This window comes from Betta splendens, chromosome 7, assembly GCF_900634795.4.
Source record: "Betta splendens chromosome 7, fBetSpl5.4, whole genome shotgun sequence".
Taxonomy (NCBI): domain Eukaryota; kingdom Metazoa; phylum Chordata; class Actinopteri; order Anabantiformes; family Osphronemidae; genus Betta; species Betta splendens.
Window position 1 is genome coordinate 7,262,433 of NC_040887.2, and position 21,378 is coordinate 7,283,810.

General features: G+C 44.0%; 1 protein-coding gene across 15 annotated transcripts in view; it reads left to right on the forward strand.

Annotated features, from left to right (window-relative positions):
• prdm16 (PR domain containing 16) overlaps positions 1–21,378 on the forward strand; it is a 196,494-nt gene that overhangs the window by 159,220 nt on the left and 15,896 nt on the right. For 14 of the 15 annotated variants that reach the window (XM_055510210.1, XM_055510212.1, XM_055510211.1 and 11 more), the window contains 2 exons: positions 15,884–16,024; positions 20,487–20,589. In XM_055510210.1, coding sequence (XP_055366185.1) covers positions 15,884–16,024; positions 20,487–20,589 — 244 coding nt within the window. Of the gene's footprint in view, positions 1–15,883; positions 16,025–18,735; positions 19,319–20,486; positions 20,590–21,378 lie in introns of those variants that run through there. The other variant, XM_029156616.3, reaches the window with a different exon arrangement.

The window sequence follows — 21,378 nt, forward strand, 5'->3', positions numbered from 1 at the left end:
TGTAAACCTGTGACATTTTGCACAAACCAATAAGTCACTCGCTAGAATTGTCAATAGGTTAATCAATAGTGAAAATAATTGTTGGTTGCGGGCTTAGTTTCTGTTTCAGTCCATGTTAAGCAGTATAAGCGCCGTCCCTGGAGTACTGTAGTCTGCGGCCGCACCTCTGTGTGTTATCACAAGTGTTTGGACAGTCGGACAGTGAGTAGACTGCCGTAATGGCACCGTAAGCGCACACACACACAAACACAAACACACACCCTGGTCCCGTTGTCCTCCGCCCAGGGGAGCTGCGCCCTCCATTCTCTCCCACTGGCTGCTGCAATGGCTGTGGGGTCATGGGGTCTTCCCGATAAGACCGCAGGGGTTTTGTAAAGGGAAGCTTGACTTTCAGAGCACAGGAAGGAGGGATGAATAACCTGGAGGAGAGTAAGGAGTGAGGTCGAATGAAACTCCAAACCACCTGCGCATCTGATAAGGCGGCGCACATTAAGGTGAGCGTAAAAGAGAAGGTTAGCAGGGAAATGTCAATAAGCGCCCAGAGAGGGGAGAACGGGGGCCTGGAAGGAGAGAAAGTGAGGGAGGAACGCAGGCGGGAAGAGAAAGAAAAGCAAAATCTATCAAAGAAAGATCATTCACGCACACATTAGCGGCTGGGAGGAACAAAGAGAACAGATGAATGAATTATCAAGCAAAGACGGACTACAGCTGCAGACTTCAATAGGCGATCTTTGACACGGCACAATGCTGCTTTGAAATGGAGAAGTTCATAATCATCAGAAAGCAGCAAAAAGATTTACACCCGCCACGCTCACCAATACCCTCCTGACTGAAATGTGTTGTAGTTCCTGCTTATTGATGTATTGAGCGCCTGTGACAAATGAAGTGTGGGGGACCTCAGGTAGCTCTGTGTGGAACCATTGATTTTCACTGTCCGCACACGGCTGTTGATGGATATGGCAGAGCTGGAGTCATTAGATACGTTCCCTAACAGCATCTGAATACACACACACACACACACACACACACACACGCCAGGAGCGTGCGAGAGCGTGTTAGAGTGCACAAAGAAGAGAGAGGAGACAGATTGTGGAAAATATATATCGCCTATATCTAATATGGTGTCACTTACTGCCAGGACTCACTGTCAACATAATTATAGTTAATTAATTACAAAAAGCGGTTTAACAAAACCATTTGTCTGGAAGTCTATAGTTCTGCGGCAACCGGCTTCCTCCTCAGTTCAGTCTGACCCTCTTGCCCTTTCGCCAGAAGCTCACTATTTATGGAGGTGGTGTGAACCCAAGGCCAAGGTGGAGGGCTTATTTTACTGATCTTGCCATAAAACGGTCAGCTTGAAAATATGAGAGTCTTGGCAGCGGGACCTGATTACCTTTGGGATCCTATTGCAAATTGGTCTGCTTTACCTGTGGATGGACAGGATGTGCTTCCAAGAGAGGTGCGAGAGAAAAGAGACCCAAGTGGTTTAATACATGTCAGTGTATATATATATTATACACTGAGTTGTCAGAGTGCGTCATGATCAGCTTACTTTTACATATAAGCTTTTTCTGTAAATGCGAATGATGTGTATTTTTTGTAAATGCGTCCAGGAGAATACACTGAGGAGTGCTGACTCTGCCTTAAAGGACATAAAAGGTACTTTACGCTGTTGCCACAGCATCTCATAACAACATACATTATGCTTGACTCCTTCTAATGATAGTCACATATTTTCTTTGTTTGTGCATGTGTGTACAATTTTCTTGTGCATCAGGCACAGATCTCGTCCCTCCGTTACAAGGAACAAATTGTCCTGATGTCGATGCTGACATTTGACATTTAAATAATGAGAGAAGCAGAAGGCCATTTTGGCCACTTAAATGGAAAATGTTACCTTTTAAGAGGGATAAGGCCTGAGACTTTCCTCCTGGAGAGAGCACGTGTTTACTTATGAAGATGATGTGCTCTGGAAACGAGCAGAATTAGTGGAAAGTGTTGAAAAGCGCGGCGAGGTTGAAATGTTTACACTGCGAATGAGATGAGATTTCTGACTCCGTCGTGAAGCGACCTCTGAATATGTCTCTGTGAGTGGGTACACACACACGCACCAGATGTCCAAGTGGCCTTGCAGATGATCTCTTATTTCATACAGTATCTCTCTCTTTGGGACTCTCATTATGTGGATTCCAAAACACACATTTATTCATATTCCCATTCATTTCCATTCATCCATCTATTTATCTTTGTTAATATTTGCCTAAACCTTTGCTTTAGCCATTTCATCTCCCGTAATCCAATAGGCTTCTATCTCAAAGTGTAAAGACGTGATTGATTGCATCTTAAGTTGAAAAGAATGTTTTTGGCAGACTCTGCATTCAAATACTGCATTTGCTCTTCTGAGGTATGTGTAATGAACTCTACCTCCAGTGAGATTAACTCAGAATGACTCCGCTCGTGGTGAGCTAGAAATCTTTTATAAACCCCGGTCAGATTGATTTCAAAATTTGTGAAATTCCCACATTCTGTAAGATGATTTTCTTTAATCGCATAATTATATCCTGTGCTCCTCCAAAACTCTGTATAGTCACATCCAAGTTACCGTTCAGCTGTTCTTTGTGTAAAAGACAATCCAGAAAGGAAATAAATTGTGACCTGAGAGGTGAACATCAGGAGTGAGAGCACAGGAAAACATCAGCACATATTACATGTGACAGACTGTGATTTTAACGCCTTGTCCTGGGATTAGGACGTGCAGGCGAGTGTGTCGAGTATGTAAAGTTTAAAAGTTAACAACTCTGTTGGGGGCTAAGTGACTTCATTTGCCCTCAGTATCACAGACAAATTTGTATGCACACACCTGAGGTCACAATCCGAATTGTGTGACTTGTTGGCCTTTTTCCAAGCGAAGCATTCCATGGATCAGTGAGCCCATCAGCCTCCTCTCCTCCTCCTTGCTCAAATCTCAGCAATTATATTTGACGTGTAACATCAATAATCTCATTTATTTTTTGCGCGCCCCTCCCTCCTCTCTCACCCAAACAACCCCACACACACACACACACACACACACACACACACCGGCACACGCGGGCCTGTGCTTACTCCCATTCTCTTATCTGTGTCTGCAGGAAATGTGAGCCACGCCGAATTCAATAAAAACAATTTTTTGCACCATTGATCCCACAGCATTTTTTTTTTTTTTTTTTTTTTTTAACTTTTCTTGGCCCTCATCTATGAAAATGGTATTTGCGGCGGTTTGGTTGTTAAACAACGGAATGAACGTTCGGAGACGGCTGCGTTTATAAAGAGCAGCGGGGGAAAGACTGTGACAGTTCACGCTGCGATGAAATGATCGGCCAAAGGAGAGCGGCGCGGGGTCAGTCAGGCTGCAGAACCCACCGACCGGTGATCAGGTGTGTGCGTGCAGGCAGGTGTGGGAGAACGAGAGCCTGTGTTTTCATTGGGACGCCGTTGGCATTGTCTCTACTAAGCAGAGAGGCCATGCAGGCGCAGGAGGTGCCCCTCTCAGCTCACTGCGGCGCCGGGGCCCAGATCAATATAGCCGGAGCCACCCACCTCTGCACGCTCGGCCCCTGTAATCAGTCCCTGCAACGCGTTCTGCTTCGCTCCCTGCATCGGCCAGCTTGTTGTTTATCCTATTATAGCCCTAATTGCTATGCTTATGGTAACCTTTCTTCAGCTTGCCTACCCCCCTGCACTAAACTAATGGGCAATGGCATAGAGCGCGAACGCAACCAAGCTAATTTGGCTGGGTTTATATGCCCACATGGACACCTCGCTCCAGCACAAAGCCCACGTCCATCACGTTTTCCCCCTCCTTCTTTATGTGGCTTTACTTCCTTCACAACTACCCGGAATTTGCGTTTTGAAGTCTGTGTGACTTGGAAGCAGGTTGCAGCTAATGAGTCGCTTCAGCGCTCTTAGCGCGATGGCTTTTTAATTAGCGTCGCGGCGCTAAGTGTCCCACGTGGACGCTGCCTTAGCCACCTTTCTCGTCATTCATCAGCAGCTCCTTTTGTTTGCCTTTCATTTACATATATGCGCCGGCCCTAAATTAGCTAGTGGCTCGTTAATTGCGCGTGTGGGGAGGAAAATGGATGGTGATATGGCAGCGTAGAGGTGCAGTCAACATGTTTACCTCCTAAATACCTCCCAGGACCACAGAGCTCCAGCACGCGGGGAGGTCACCGTGAATACGCCCCCGGGCGAAAAGATCCATTGTGCTGTTTGGAGTAATTAGTACAGCTAATAAGCTCAAGTCTACATTTAAAAAAGTGTGCAATAAACAGACATACATACAGTAATAACACATACAGTTGTTGTTTACATAAATGAAATTCTTCTGATTTATTTTAATGTGGTCACAAACTTCAAAGTGTATGTTCATTATGTCATTAAGTCCTGAAATGCTGCCAAAACAAATATGCTGTGCTGTAGCTGTGCCTTATACTCGCAGGAGCCCAGAGTTCCTTAAATCTCATCAGATTAAAATACTTTCATTGACGTTACAATGTCTATCAAATTAAGTTATGCTTGTATTGACTCATTTTAGCTGAACTGGTCAATACTCAGTCGATAATAGATAATGATGTCTAAGTGCTGAGCTATGACCCGTTGCACCTTATGTGTCTACAGTGTCATTGATCATACTCAAACTGCCTCATAGATCACTGATCTGGTCACTGGCATCAGGTTTATTCGTTTGGTTTTTGCTCATTCTAATTTAAAATTGCAGCCTTCGAGATTTGAGTGTAGACGTTTAAAAACCTGCGTGATTCAGACTTTGGCTCAACGCGAAAACTGAAAAACTGACACAAAAGAATTTACTAAAGTTGGAGGTTTCACAGATATATAGTTTTTGATTATATCTTGTTTTTTATTCCCACTGATTTTCTCACTTTTTCGCAACCACTAGCAGTAATAGAAGGATTATTAGGGATTTAAACAAAACAACGCCACCAAATCGTAAATCTGCAAATGCTTTAAGACTGACTGGCAGCTGTTATTCTACACAACTCATTAACACTAGACTCTCAGTTATTCATGTTATCTCCTGCTGGTACAGTAGTTTACACAGTTTCACACACTTTAACCTAAATCTACTTGGGTCAGGAGCAGAAAAAGTTACTGCTTTCTTACTTGCTGCCTGTTCCCATTCATCTGCTTTAAATGCAGTGTGTGACATTTTCAGCCATAACATATGGCCATGCCGTGTCCTCTTTTGTCTTCCACATGACTGTATTCAACTTCCTAAGCGTGTGCGGTATATTGTTGTGTTTGTTCCTCATGTTGATTGGCCAATTATTCCTGATTGTGTTCCTTGAGGGAAGCATTCTCCAAGAGTTGTTAGTGAATGGCCAAATTATGCCTTAGCTTTTAATGTGACCGTGGGGAGCCCGAGACCTCTCAAAGTTTTTTTGGTCTTTGCGCAGCCACAAGTAACTTGTAACGACAGCATTATTAGTCAAAGGATAGTTTGAAAGTCATTGTTATTTTCTGGTGTGACTTTAATGGCAACTTGGAAGCCGTGGGCCGTTTGAGCTTTAATGAGAAGTTTCCAGGTGGGACTTAAAGTTTGGTCTGTGCCCTCGCTCTGTCCTGCGTGACCCCTCTCGAACCAGCCCAAGTCTACGTTTGCTGCACGCTGCAGCTGTGATGGACTGTCATTTATTTCCCTCGCACCCAAATGAAGAATATTAAATGATGAGTAATATAAATGAACCTACAGTATGTGACCCAAGAACACTGGAATGCGTCATCGATACAAACAGGCATCAAGGCTCTGTTGCTAGTTGCCTCTCTGCTTGTGTGCGTCTGTGTGAGTTGTGTGTTACGTGGCAGCCTGACAGGCAACTGAAGCAGTAAAAGAGTTGTATCTCGCCGGCTGGTAATCCTTCCTCATGTCCTGCGTGTGTGTGTAGGTGTGTGTGCGCTCATGCGTGTGATTGATGACGCCACTAATGGTGTGTCTAAACACGGGCAGCCCAGTTATCTCTTATCTGACAGAGAAGAGAAGGCTTGTGTCAACAGCTGCTGCTCCTCCTTATTCATCTCTCTCTACTCCCTTTTCTTTAAAGCTCACCCTGTGCTTGAATATTGCCACGCATAGCTACTGATTACCTTTTATTTAGCTATTGTATAATTAATAAATATATCAACTGTTTTTTTAAATTTTATATAATCTATTACTTTGCAGAGTGTGAAGAAAAAAATACCTTAATAATAACCCCAGGGAACATTAAGAAGGAACACTCAGGAATTCTTTTTTTAATTATTATATAATGCAGTTAATAATTCTTTTCAGATTTCTTTTTATGTTTCCCATCTCCAACTTCATGCCTTTACTCTTCTGATAGCTTCAAGGCCCTAGGAGTTGGGATGGCCCTGAACCCTCCCTGTGGAGCTCCACCAGGGGCCTGAGCTCCACCTTGGGCCTCAATCACCTTAATGTGCCTGTTTAGCCATTAGCTTCTCTGAGGGGGGCCCGTATCCATCCATCCCTTCATATATCCCGTCATACATTAAAGGGTAGATTGATAGCCATCAGCCAGGCCTCTGCCACTGACACACTCTTAATATTGTGTCTAACAAAAGCCAGATGACTGCAGGGCTCTTCTGCAGCGCACACACCGCTGCCCCCAGTCTGCTCTACTCCTTCCGTCTCTCTCAGGGGAAGGGATGAGTGTACTTAATTAAAAGTTGGATATATGGGCCTCTAGGTGGAGGTGGTCAAGCAGGATCCATTACCTGCACATTGGGGCCCTCCAGAGCCTGAGTTAAGGTGAAGGTTAGGATGACGAGCTGGTGGACGGGGCAGGGGGGTGAAGTGAGTCTGTCTATGTTACAGTCTGAGTCAAAAATGCAGGATCTGGAGGAAAAGAGAGAATATTTATGGCGGTACCGTAGCTTCAGGCTGCTAAGGCTAATGCAGAGCCCAGCTCCGGCCAGGAGGTGCTGCGTGATCTCAATAGCTGTATTGTGTTCACACTTGAACAGGGGCCAACAACCCTGTGAAATATCAGCGTGGCGAGATGGACAGAGAAGTGTGGAAGAGAAACAATGGTGTACAAAACAGTGAACTCTTTTCCTCTGCTTCTCACCAACGCTCGGCGAGCTTCACTGGCTTCAAGTGTGTAGTACTATAGGCTGACTGAGACCCACACTAAGAGGTGCACATTCAATAAAAACAAATTCAATTATGCTTTGTAGAGAAGAAAATAGCCAGATATCCTTCTAATCCTGCCTAATGAGAGTAACATGTGTCCCACCATCATCTACAACCCCATGACTATAACTAATCAGACTGGATGGAGCTTTGACTGTTTGCTTTTGTCATTATTATATATTTATTTCTTGCCAATAATTTGAATATTTAGCAATTACTGCTTTCAAGAAGTGGGGTAAAGGGGAAGGAGGAGGGAGAGGGGAGGTGGTGAAAGGAGAAAGTGGAGTCTGGTCGTTACAGCAAACCCAGAGTTGGGCTCAGATGGTTCCAATAAGTGTCAGGCCTGCAGCCACACAGGGGCTGTGCCACATGCCGTCCCAGCCAGCTGCTGAGAAATGCTCTTTGCATGTTTGCTGATCGGGGCTTTTATTTCCAGGTGGGTTGAGAATGAGAGGACACCGCTCTATTTTAGTCCGAGTGGAATGTCTGTGCATCTCACAGAATCTGGGCTTTCTCCTGAAACCAGGATGCTGCAACCGCCTACAATGGGCTGGCTGAAAGAATTCAGGTTTAAACAGCATGTTTGGAGATAGAAGTGACATCCTCTGTTTTGTGTCAGTCAGCCTTTGAGTTCTGTACAAAAGGGCCAGTGTTGATTTGATAGTGAGCAGATCTGGTCCTTTTTCAGTTCATATTGAAAAACCTTGTTTTCTGCTTTATTGTATGTCACTAAAATGTGACTATAAATGAGTTCTTGAGTCGTCTGATTCTGACTCCATTGTATCACAAAAAAGCCAATTTCGCTGAAGCAATTATTTCTTCATTCGGGTGTTAATAAATAATTGATAGTGTTACACGCTCTACAAATTTGTCCCGAGCACCACTTCCCTATTTGTGTTTGCAGAGTTCCAGGAATTGTCTTGTGTTGTGTTTCACTTCCGATGTCAGTTGATGGAGTGGAGGTCAAGTTGTGTCAGCGTTGAATGCAGGCTTCCTACGCTCATTATTATTTGCCATTATTCTTGGCATGGATGCATTAGATTCGAATGATTTAGTCGCGTTCCCTAAGCTCAGGAAATTTTTGTTTTAGATCCCTGCCGTTTGGGACAGCGGCCAACTCACAGATACGCCTAAAATTTACAATTTTTCCCTTGTTATTCTGACATGTAATGGAGTCCGCTTTGTATGAGAATATGCCAGTGTATAAAGTCATGTTGTTGGAGTCAATAGTTATTTAATGCTATTTTATTATTATTATTATTATTATTATTATTATTATTATTTTCTTACAGTATGAACATGCGTACACACACACACAGATAATTACTATAGAATTTACAACATGACTCAATTGTGTAAAGATTATTTGCTATAATTACATACAACTTCTGGTGCCTATTAATGTATATAGTAATTCTGGATATTGATTTGTTTGCACTGTGAGCCTCTGTGTGCCCGTCTGGGTGGACTCTCCAGACAGCGCCAATAAACTACAAGCCGCCACTGTGCTCCCACAGTTAATATTCAACTGCTCTTTGTTCCTCTTTTAAGCCTGCTACAATTATTTTAGCACACATGTTAAAATAGCATCCGTTGTTTTATAGTGAAATGATTATTATTGCAGAGGCCAGAATGAGAAAATGTTTCCTCAGTGCGGACGTGACTTATCTGCTGTTCGTTACACACACAAGTTAGCTGTTAGCCTTCACACACCCCTGACAGAGTAAATGACCCTGATGTACCATTCATATATTTCCCCATTTACGCTGCACCTGCTTCACCATAATGAGCCAATATATCTGCTCACTAATTGCCCTAAATACATATTATAAAGCCCGGCCCATAAAAGGCGGCGCAACAGTAAAACAGACATAGCATGTGTCTGTGCGAACATACACTGGTACACATCACACATACTTTAAAAGAGACACACACACCAACCACGTACAGTGTCGCACACACTCACCCAGCCTTTTAACAAGGGGCTGTAAATAACATAAAGCCATTTCATTAACAGGGTCCCGGCTGAAACTCTCTTCTCCCTCGGTTTAAAGCTCACACGCTTCCTGTTTAAAGTTACCCTAACCTGGCAACCTTCATGCTCATTCAGATGAGCTGCAGGGGAGCCGGAGGTGGACACGGTGGCGTGATGCTAAAAATAACACACGGAGGCCGAAGTCGACGTTGGTCATTACGGGCTGCAGCTGTTTCAATTAGACCAGTTGATGGTGGATCTTGAAATCAGAATTAAAGCCTGATTTATTGTTGCTTGTAAAAGACATTTACTGCCTCTTGAGACAATGCTATTGCATTATCTGTTAATACTGCAAAACCATAATAATTATATGACAATGCCTTTGTGTTATCTATCTACTAGCTTTAGCTTCATTTAATCAAAGTACTGTGTTAAAAAGGCCCACGGAACTTTGGAAAAGCACCACCACAGGCCTAAAGGAAGCGAATAGATGGATGGAAATAAAACTAAACGACATTTGACCTCACCGTGATTCTGTGGGTGTAACAGAATGTTTCACATTCTGTTTCCAGTGTGGCACATGCAGGCTCGCCACAAATGATAGCTGTGCGACGGCGACTATAGAGGCGCTCATTTAAGAGAAGCAAGTTCGGTCGTTACTGAGCTGGGCCACATTCTGACACTCACAATGCAAGTAGGCACACACACACACACACACACACACACACACACACACACACACACACACACACACACACACACACACACACGCTTACAACCCAGATGGCTTTTACAAGGCCCCAGGCCCTCCCTGGCCTGCCTGCCTGGTTTTTAATTATGTCGATGGCTGCCCGGCCCAGATAAAATGGGTCACATTTAACACGCCTTCACTCACCTTCACAGACACAACACATGCACTCACACGCCGTGAACACACACGCCAACACCTTGCATGTATGTTCCTAGTGTTACCAGTAATTCACACACAAAACAGGCGCACGCACATTTTACACTTGTACCTTTGACAAACAGTAAATTTGTGTACCTCGATAAACGGAAGTGTGTGTGCAGGAGGATTTACAGCCTGTTTCCTCTTTAGCTGTCATTAGCCTGCCAGACGTGGCTACACAGGTGTACTATTACCAGCATCAGTAACAGGCCCTCTGCTTTAAAGGCCCAATCTACACTCACAGCATGGCTCCTCCTGATGAAACGCCCTCTGCTACTGACTGACCCACTGAGCTGGACTCAATGAAAATATTTGCATTTATGGACGGTGCACATACACATGATGTAAGCTGAGCTATTTGTTTTAATGCGGCACATGTGTGAAAAGTATGAAATGGACAAACACTTTAGAAGTAAGGGCTTTTATTGGTTCTGTGCTGTAGCTCGGTGCACATGAACCCTCATTAACCTTGGATGGATAAATGTAAATGAAAGCATGACTACTGCTCCTCAGTCTAAAACCTGTGTTGTTTGTCTGTGTCTACAATGGGTGCTGCCTTCTACTAAATCAGTTGAAATATGTCAATACACGTTTATTAGGTTTTTTGACAACTTTAAGTATTTTTTTACATCTTGACAAACTTTTTTGTGATTGTCAGGTGTGCTCTTCAGATGTAACTAATAGATGTTGGTAATAAATAAATATCCTAACACAACATTTCACATGCTTAACATTTGAGGCCAGATGTTCCATTCTTGTCCATTTGTGTTTCACTGCTGTCCAACATTTTCATCATCCATTGAACAGTCCATTGAATTTATAATATTGTAAGTAAGTAATCTCTCTCTCTCTCCCTCTGTCTCACTCGCTTTCTGTCTTTTATTCTCTTTCTTTTGCCTTTCTGCTCTAAGAGAAGGTTTATTGACAGGACCCCTTGTGTGCCTGTCCACCTCTCACCTCCACACACACACATACACACAAATGTGGACAGACACACACTCATTTAGACTGTTGAGTGATGTGGCAGGGTAGGGTCATCTCTGCAGGCCCCCATCCATCACAGACACGCACGCACGTACACACACACACACACACACACACACACACACACACACACACACACACAGACACACACGTTCATGTGAATATGCACAAACACATTGGAGGCTGTGGGGATCTGTAGTCTGTCAGACGCTTTATTAGTCCGCCTGCATGTATGTGTGTGTGTGTGTGCCTGTGTCTGTGTCTGTGTGTATGCATGTTAAGGGGCCTCCCAACTGGAAACAGACCCTTTTCCAGAGGATACACACTCTCACACACACGTCTTTATTTTTTGTTAGTCGTCCTGCACCTTAATTTGCAACACCTCTAACAACCGGCTCCGCAGCCCACTTCACAGCCACTCAATCTGTCACTGTCACTGCTCTATTTCCATGACTGGCCCTCTCATCGGGGCAAAACAGAGTAAGTGAGTGTGTGTGTGTGTGTGTGTGTGTGTAGTTCTTACTCTGCCCTTTTATATTGTCTACAACCACCCTGGCCTTGTGTTTTTTGTATGTACGTGTGTGTACAGCTGCGGAGAGAGAGGGAAGTTTCATTTCCACTTCTGCTATTCTACCTGTGGTGGCATCGTGCCACACTGCCCCCTAGCTGCTTTAAAGGGAACTTCATGCAATCTTGTCCGGCCTTCTTTTCATTTTTCATTTCTCTGCTTGTCTTTCTGCAGATTTTCATGTATTCTTGATTTAGATGGATTAAATGTGAGATCCACAGTGAAAGCCAGTCCCCCTGCTATTACTTGATCTTTCTCTTTAATAAAAACTGTTTTCATTTGTCGGCCACTTCCCCAGGATATGAGTAGGTGAACCAGGAGAGAGTCACTCTTCTGTCCACAGGTTCTGAATGTTGCCTTCCTGTTTTTCACAGGCAGAGAAACCCTTAGTGCAGGGAAACGTTCCAGCCAACTTTTACTGAGTCTGCATCTATGTCTGTGTGATTATTGCTTGACCACATTAATGATATCACACTATTCAACTTTAAGATGAAATATTACTGATTCCTATTTATGCTTCAGGCTTCTTGATCCACTAAAACTGATGCAAACATATTATACAGAATTGCTCTCTGTCACACAACATGTATACAAATACATGCAAACTAGGGTGTGTTCACACATTGTGCAACAAAGCACTAAGCTCACACTTCATAAAAATATTCCCCCAGAGCCACACAATAACCTGGCATTTATGTCTCACATGTCTGCGTATATCTTCATGTCACATCAAAATCACAATCACCACTGTGCTCTGAGCCGCCATTTCCATTTTCTGCCCTCTGTCAAACAGAAAATAATATGTACCTTGTCACCAACGTCTATCCATACAAGCAACTTTCCTCTACTAATTCAGCCCTGTGCGCCACACATATCCGTCAGATACAAATGGCGAAGGAGAGGGCATGCCGAGACATCCATTAAAGGTTCCTAGCTGTCAAAGGTTCCCCTTTGTGTTGTGAGGAGCGATATAAGTGTCGTGCTCTTATCAGAGCTTCCTGTGGAGTTTGCCCTGCATCCTGTCCACTCAGAGCCGCTTCTCTTTCACCGAAGTCTCATTGTGTCTGTGCTTGCCTGTATATACTGGAACGTACTGTGTGTGTGTGTGTGTGTGTGTGTGTGTGTGTGTGTGTGTGTGTGTGTGTGTGTGTGTGTGTGTGTGTGTGTGTGTGTGTGTGTGTGTTTGTGTTTGTGTGTGTGTGTGTGTGTGTGTGTGTGTGTGTGTGTGTGTGTGTGTGTGTGTGCGTGCTCATGTGAGTCAGTTTAATCAAATAAAACTAGTCAAATTCTGAAATGGATATGTTTTTTTGGTTGGGATTTTTTTACCAGTCTTAAATATTCACTCTCTTCAAGTATTACAACCTCATCATTTGTTTCAGTTATCATAACACTGTATTTGATGAGATCTAGAGCCCTGTGAACTTACCACAACCGATGGGCCAAGAAACACAAACTTTCCAGTGATTGACTAGATGTAAACAGTTTTACTACAATACTGTGTGTGTGTGTGTGTGTGTGTGTGTGTGTGTGTGTGTGTGTGTGTGTGTGTGTGTGTGTGTGTGTGTGTGTGTGTGTGTGTGTGTGTTAGCTGGAATCTTAGTGTTACTTAATAAACATCCTTGAAATGTGGACAGTGAAACATAAGTAGGAACACATGAGCTCAGAATTGCAACAGTTTGGTAACATTGCACCAAATACTCAACCTCTAAACTGTGATAAACCCTTGTAATTGGTAGCTTGTCTAACTTTGCAGTTACCTTTTATTTTTACTTTCAAATAATGTGTAAAATGCAGTTTTATTCTTAACAATTTTATCTAAATTGTTTTAAACAAACAAACAAAAGCTGTGAGGAAGATCTGTAAACTATCCTGGTTAGTTGAGAATTGATAGACAATGAAAGTATCACAACTGCATTCCTGATATTTTCAGTGGGTCCTGGTTTCTGCCTCCAGCATCTGAGAGAGGAGGAGAGGGAGCTCTCCAGTGTAATACTGAGTAGCCAGTTTGCTTTGATTTGTTGAAAAGCCTTTTGCACGTGGAGCTGATGATTTCCAGCCAGGTCCTCCTCACCCTCATGACACAGGGCGGGAGGAGGGAACCAGAAAGAAAGGTAAATAAACAAACAATCAACCATGAGCTTGTTCTGGCTCTGCTTCTCTGTTGCACCTCATTTGAAGCCTTATAAATCAGCCTTCCACCCAAAGACAGGGTGTTAGCAGGCCTCCCAGACAACACACACATGTGCACGTACGAAAACGCACAACACACTCAGGCCTGCTGTTCATTAAGCCCATGATCAGACCCTGAGGTGTGTGTGTGTGTGTGTGTGTGTGTGTGTGTGTGTGTGTGTGTGTGTGTGTGTGTGTGTGTGTGTGTGTGTGTGTGTGTGTGTGTGTGTGTGTGTGTGGTGTGTGGTGTGTGTGTGTGTGTGTGTGTGTGTGTGTGTGTGTGAGGGCTGTCTTAGCCGACATGTAGACAGTCTGTTGAGCTTCCTCATCTCCTTTCACCAGTTGGCTCTACCTGGACCTCGACATTTCTCCACATCTTCATAAAACACAAACAATACCTGTCTCAGCTCCCTGACAAGTGCACTCTGACTTGACCGCCTGCTGAAACGATACTGGTGTGTGTGGTTGAGGGGGTATGCCTGGTTAGCTTTCAGTGACTGTTTTCACACATAAAATAAAGGCCTGTTCTCAATCAAGCTGAGTGTTGAAGTTGTAAACTGGAAGCAGAGGAGGCAGTAGCTATAAATGCCTGGATAACATTCAGTTCCTATGAGCTCTTCCCAGCGGCTTCTGAGTTGTCTCAGTAAGAAAAGAGGCAATAGATGAGAAGAAGTATTTTTCAGCACCAGCAGTCAGCAAATACATTTACAAAAGCAGTGGCCCCAGTTCTCTGATGGATTCGTTCGAACCAAGTCGCTATCGGTATTGTTTTCCTAAAGCAGCACATTTTGCCCCGAGGCTCCACTCGCCTCGGCCCAAAACTAGTAACGTTACCTCAAGCTGTCCCTTTAACTACATGTGTGTTTTCCCACACTGGACTAAAACAGTGACCACATTTGTACACACAAGCCACATGACAGTTATTCCACACCTCCAACCAGACCCTTTACATATTTACTCACCAAACTTGGCACCTGCACCCCCACCCACATATATGCACCTCCTGCACGCGCTCGCCCAGCGACAAGAACGTGAGCATTCACACTTTACGAGCTGGAAGAAAATGTGAGCGCGCCCGCGGCGAAGCGGCGCGTCCGAGCGGTTCACGAACCCGGAGCGTCTAAAAATGTCAATTGGTTTGTTGGTTCTTCTCCATCACACCTCGGGTTCCTGGGCAGACATTTGATTGTGATTAGCGCGGCTCAGAGTCGGGCTAGAGGTCAGCGCGGCCGGAGCTCCGCGCTGATTGGGAGGCGTAATTAGAGGAGTTGCTCTGTCTCGGGCCGCTCCTCCCCGGGGGATTCACAGAGTGTCAGTGTCGCAGGCAGCGCCGGGGCAAAATCAGAGCTTCAGCCCCAGCTTGGTGCAAGAGTTGGCCTGGATTCTCCTAATTCCCCCAAATCTACCACATGCACTCATATCAACACACACGTGTTTGTATGAGATGGCAATTCTCTGGCATCTGGACTATCATCAATATCAATTCTTTTTGCTCCATACTTCTTTATCAGTTATAATTTGTGAAGAAGCCTTTTGTTTCTTCCTTCCTGTTTTTTCTGTCTTCTCTGCACAATAAGCTTCTCTTATTTTTCCTCTTCCTCCTCCTCCTCCTCCTCCGTCATTCATCATTATCTCCATCCTGCTTCATTCTCTGGGAGACCAGGTAACATGAAACCTTGTCTTGGAGTCTCGGGGGGCTGCAGGGGTTACAAAGAGTGATCAATATGTGCCAGAGAAAGTCTTTAGGGGAGTGAAAGAAGCCACAGTTTGTCCACTCCCTCCTCCTTTCTCTTCCTTGCCCTCTTTCCTCTTCTACTTGTCAGACTGACAAGGTTAGGTGGCCCTAACACCCACCGACATGCTGCCTCTGTTTCTTTACAGCTGATTGACATCAGGCTTCTGTCATAACCTCATACAGTAAACGTATACGCTCTTGTGTCCCTTCCAATTGTAAATTCTTTTACTACTTCGCTTTACATTTTATTTGGACATTGGAATTTTGTCATAAAAGGCCTTTGTCCCCTGTTCTAATGTGTCTCTCTCCAACAGGTGGTGGACGACATGGGCAACATCAAGTTTGCGCTGGACACCGGGCCGGAGGCCAGCGGCAGCAGCTGGCTCAAATACATCCGCTGCGCTCCTTCGTTCGAGGAGCAGAACCTCGCCGCCTGTCACCTCACGGGAGACCAGGTGAGAGAGCAGAGATGTCCGGGCTGGATGTGTCAATCGGTGGGGGGGCGGCAGCGAGGGGGAGTGGCCATTCCGTCCCCTCGACTGATGTGCGTGAATGTGTGTGTGCGTGTTTACCATTGTGATAACAAGAAGTGTGTGTTTGTAATGGCCAAGGAATGACTCTATTGTGAGTCTGTGGCTTGGCCAGTCGCCAGTGATGTGAGGAAATGACCCATGTAACGAGGCTGAAGAATTGCCTGACACTCCAAAGTCCCATAATAACCATTATCCAAGGTATGGCCTTGTTCTAGGCAGCGTTTCTCTCTCCTTTCGGCTCTTACATCCTGCTTCCTCTGCCTCGCTCTCTCTAAAGTAACCTGGGTACAGCACCAGATAGTGTTGGAGCGATGCCCAGCCGGTGCCCATGAAGCCCCAGCTGCTTAACTAGGCCTCAACCCCAACCACCACACACTCCTGCAGTATATTAGCTTATTTACCTGACTCTCTTCATGTTATACGTGTTTGCTTCTTATAACCAGCATCAATCTTTTGCTCAGTTTTGACATACATTTCAATTTCTGCCAAAATGTATGGACTGCTTCAATAAAGACTTTTGGTCCGGACAAAATTATGAATATAAAGGGAATTATTATGTTAATATATCAAAGAAATTAAAAAGCTGAACCAAGGGATGGCAAATGCATCCATGTGGCTGTGTGTGTGTTGCCACGTTCCTGTCACTCTGCTCTTATTTGTTTCCTAATCTCTTCCTACATGGCTTCCTCTTTCCCTTTCTTGTCTCCTGCCGCCTGTTCCTCACTGTCTTTGTCTCCCGTTGTCCGTCGCCGCGTCTCGAGCTGCCACCTGTCACTCTGTCACATCGCGGGGACAGGCCAGTGTGTCCATTTAAGCTTCAGACATTAAGCCCGGGCCGATAGAGAGAAAGGGGGCTCGGGCCAAGTAGCAGAGGGAACACACAAGGGCCTCAGAGATTGACAAGCACCAATTGGCTGGCAACGCCAACTCGCCTAATCCTTTTAAGATTTTCACATCAGTGCCCCCTGCCACTGTCACACAATGTCGACGAAAGAATCATGGCACCGGCAAAAATCGTGGATATTTATCAGACCCAGAAGAGGCCACGGGCACGATTGCTTTGTGATGTCGTTCACAGTTGTTTGTCCTTAACAAACAACGTTTCTTTTGTTTGTGTGGCCGGTTGCTTTGTGTTGAGGCTCACAAATATGCAAGGCCATCATTCAGTATTTATAAGCACCACAAAGACACACACACACGCACGCAAAATGTATAATTTAACAGCTTATTCTGTGATTTTTCTTTTCTTATACCAGCTTCCTCCGTTTATGAGTTTATGGAAATATGTAAATTGAAATGCAGAGAGTAACCTTTTAAAAACAGGCAGATAATGTATTTCTTCATTTGTTTGCCATTAATGATGTAAGATGAACAAATGTATGTATTTTCATGCATAATTTAGATATATGTGGCAGTGAAATAATGTGGTTTTATTCTATACACTGTATCTTTTCCTATTCTCGCTCTGCTTTAGATTTCAGTTTCTTAGTGAAATATTGGGGCTTTTTAAATGAAGGCCAAACAAAACAAGACAAATCAACAGCAGTTTCCTTTGTGTGTGTTCGCATGAGTGCATGTCTGTCTACTCCACTGAAATAGTTTTCATTCACTTTCAAAACTGTTGTTTATAAGTGAGGCAGTTGAGTGGTGTTGGCCAAGATGCATGTAGTGAGGGAAACAGCTGAGAGAGCGCAATGGGTGGTGTGTGTGTGTGTGTGTTGTGTGTGTGTGTGTGTGTGTGTGTGTGTGTGTGTGTGTGTGTGTGTGTGTGTGTGTGTGTGTGTGTGTGTGTGTGTGTGTGTGTGTGGTGGGGGGGTTAAAGCCAAGATGAACCTTATCCACCTTCTTGTCAGGCCTCCGTCTTTTGTGTTTTGGAGCGGAGCTCCTTTCGACACTGTTTGATCTGGCCTTCTACCTCTGGATGGATCCGTAAATAAATAGACACCATTGTGTGTGTGTGTGTGTGTGTGTGTGTGTGTGTGTGTGTGTGTGTGTGTGTGTGTGTGTGTGTGTGTGTGTGTGTGTGTGTGTGTGTGTGTGTGTGTGTGTGTGTGTGGCCTCAGTGGGAGATTATTTCGAGCCCTATGGCTGGCATTGATCGATGAGGCATCTGTCTGATGTAGAGATGAGAAGTCAGGATGTCTGAAGGCCTATACTACAAATACTGTCTTATTTGTCAAATGGACCATTTTATTGTCTATAAAAGTTATTTAAACGTTCAAAGAAATTAATTAATGTCATAAATTAATGAATTTGAAATTAAGAAGAAAATGCACATTTTTCACCCCTTGTATATTTTTAAAATTTTCAGTGTCCACATTTATGTATTTTCACGTTTGTTCTTAAAAATGTGGTCAAATAATTATAATAATAACTAACGGGTTTTTTAGACACACTTTGTTAATGAATGCATGATAAAAAATTCACAGACTTTTCAATTCTTTAAATAAAAACCTAATCAGAGCTAGATAGTTACTAAAGTACTGTTTATACATCATTTAGTAAATATTTACCTTAGAGCTCGAATAAAAATACAAGTGATTTATCCCAAACTAGATAAAAGAACGAAATCTAATCTTAATTTAATACATTTTTAATAACAAAACTTATCGACGCGCGTTCTGTTTGTCCATATATCTGCGCATTTGTCCGGTGCGCATAAGTGTGTCCTAGAGTGATGAAGTAAGTACAAGTCTGCTGCCGGGCTGCTTTATCCATTATTTACATCAATAATAGATTTATCAAGCGCCCAGGCGGCGGCTGGGATCGGAGATGCGGGGAGGGGTCTGCGCCGCAGATCTCTCAATCCTTTTGGCTGGAGATAAGATGAGGAGGAGTGGCCGACGGGTAACCGAAAGAGCACCAAGGGGCAATAGGGAATCACTAATGAGAGAAAGAGAGAGAGAAAGAGAGACAGACTCATCATCATCAAAGACGCGCTCGCGGACTAGATTAGAGAGTAGCGAGTAGCCCAGCGGAGGCGCGTCGGGCTTCATCCAGCCACACGGAGCAATCAGTGAGCGTCCGCAGCGCGCCTGGCCGCCCCGCGACCTCCTCTCCCCGGACCCGTCCGCTCCAGCGGCCCGCTCCCTCTCCGGTAGACCTACTATGGGTTGTGTCGCCAACTCCACCGGGACTGAAGTGCTACTGCAGCTGGAGGCTCTCCGCAGCGCCGCGCAACTTTCTCAACTCTGTCTGCTCTCGGAGAAAAGAAAGGTCAGGACGAACTAGCGCAGAATAGAGATTTTGTCTTACCTAACTATTGATAATAACGACAACAATGATAGTTATTATTACGACGCTCATAATAATAAAGGTTATTGTTGTTATTATTATTACGACATATATATTTTCCCCGGTGCCGTCGCCGTTTTCGTTCCTGCTCATATCTCCACACAAGAGCCCGTCTTGGAAGTTAGTTTCAGCAGCCTCTGTCTGTGTTTGTGTGTGTGACGGAGTGTGTGTCTGAATGAGCGTGCTCGGTCGTTCTGTGTGCGCCGGCGCCGTTGGCCTGGTGCACAGCGCCCCCGTGCGTCCGCAAACCACAGTCTCTGCGTTCGGTTTGAAGTGGTTCGCTGCGCCGTGGTTCGTAGCACGCGCGGAGCTGTGATATGTTTCATTTGCAAAATGTTAATTGAGGCTCAGTGTGATCGCTTTTATTTTAATACAACGGATGTGCGCTTAGTTTGTCTTAGTTGACTATGTGGTGGAGACACGGGAGGCCTGTCTGTGGCTCTGAATCTCGAAATGAATGTTGTTATTCCCGTTTTATCTTGTTTTAAGTCATAGCTAGAGAAATCCAGCAGCACTTTATTTCCGATAACACAATTTAAACCGCCCCAGATTAAATGCTTTGTGAGAGTTCGTCTCGTCCCGGTTCGTTGCAGCTGCGAACTGAAAAACGCACCATCGCAACTGAGCTGTTTGTTTATTTTTGTTTCACTCACCACTTTTCTTTGACGCAGTTTACACTCATTAAAGAAGCATTTAGCTCGACTTGATTTATTCAGCGTTTTCTTTTGCGACTGTGCGAGTAATTTGAGAAATAACGTGGAACTACTTAGATTGAGGAAATTGATTATTTTCTATTGGTTCTATTTATTCTAAAGTTTCAATATAACTGGTATAAATGTATAACAAAATAAATAATTGTAAATCGCATTATAGTAAAATAAACCCAGTTATCATTGATATGTTAAGTTTTCTGGATAATACTTATTTTCGGTATGAATGGTATTTTATTAATAAACGGATAAATGTGCTAATATTTTAGTAAATTCTAACATTTAGACCCTCCTTTAATTGTGATCATAAATAGGAAGGGTCCAATTTATTATTCCCACCTTGACTTTAAGGTAAAGTCTCTCTTCGTCTCTCTCCTCAGATTTATTATAAGGCTGTCCGGGACATCGAAGCAGGGGAGGAGCTATTAGTGTATATGAAGGACGGTATTTTCCCCGAGGGATCCATGGCACCCAACATACAAGGTAAGATTAATGCGCGTCATTAGCGCACATTTTAAACAAACTCCAACCTGCATCCTGTGCTGCTGTAGCGGCCAACACATCCATAACCCCGCAAATGTAACGGGGTAAAAAGACAACACGTCTCCTTCCGTTTTTTTCTTCTCCCCAAGAAATGTAAATTATTCGAATCATAAAATTTTCAGGATGGAATTAAATCCCGCATTGAAGCAACTGCTTGAAGGCCGCTTTGGACCTGTCATTGAGAATGTGCCTGCCAATACCGAAGGCTGCTCGTCTGTTCTGAATTGTGCGCCTGCGATGCTGCAGCGTAATGGGCCCCTTTGCCTGAAACACTGCATTAGTGCGTCAGTTGGCACTTGTCAGGTTTCATCCTAAGCAAATTCTCTGTTAACGGAAAACCAGGATGAAACTGGAGGTATTCGGGAGCGATGTGCCTAAAAGCGCCTTAAAGCCCCGAATTCCACCTCTTACATTAGTCTTAGGATGAAAATAGATGAAAATAGAATCTTTTTGTTTTGTGTTTTACCCTTTTGCCAATTTAGATTCACCCACTCGGTGAATTGATGCTCCGGCATAATCGAACCGCATTAAAGTTTAAAATCTCGGCCTGTATCAAACCTGTTCACGTTTTCTCTTCCCCGTTTCATTCATCTGATATATTTAATACTAATTTCACCAGTCGCCTGAAATCTTGCTTTTAGCGCCCACTTCTAATTGTAAATCAAATGTGACTTTGACGCAATCGATGTTCTAAATGCGTTTTTGAGATTTTTTTTCCTTTTTTCGTGT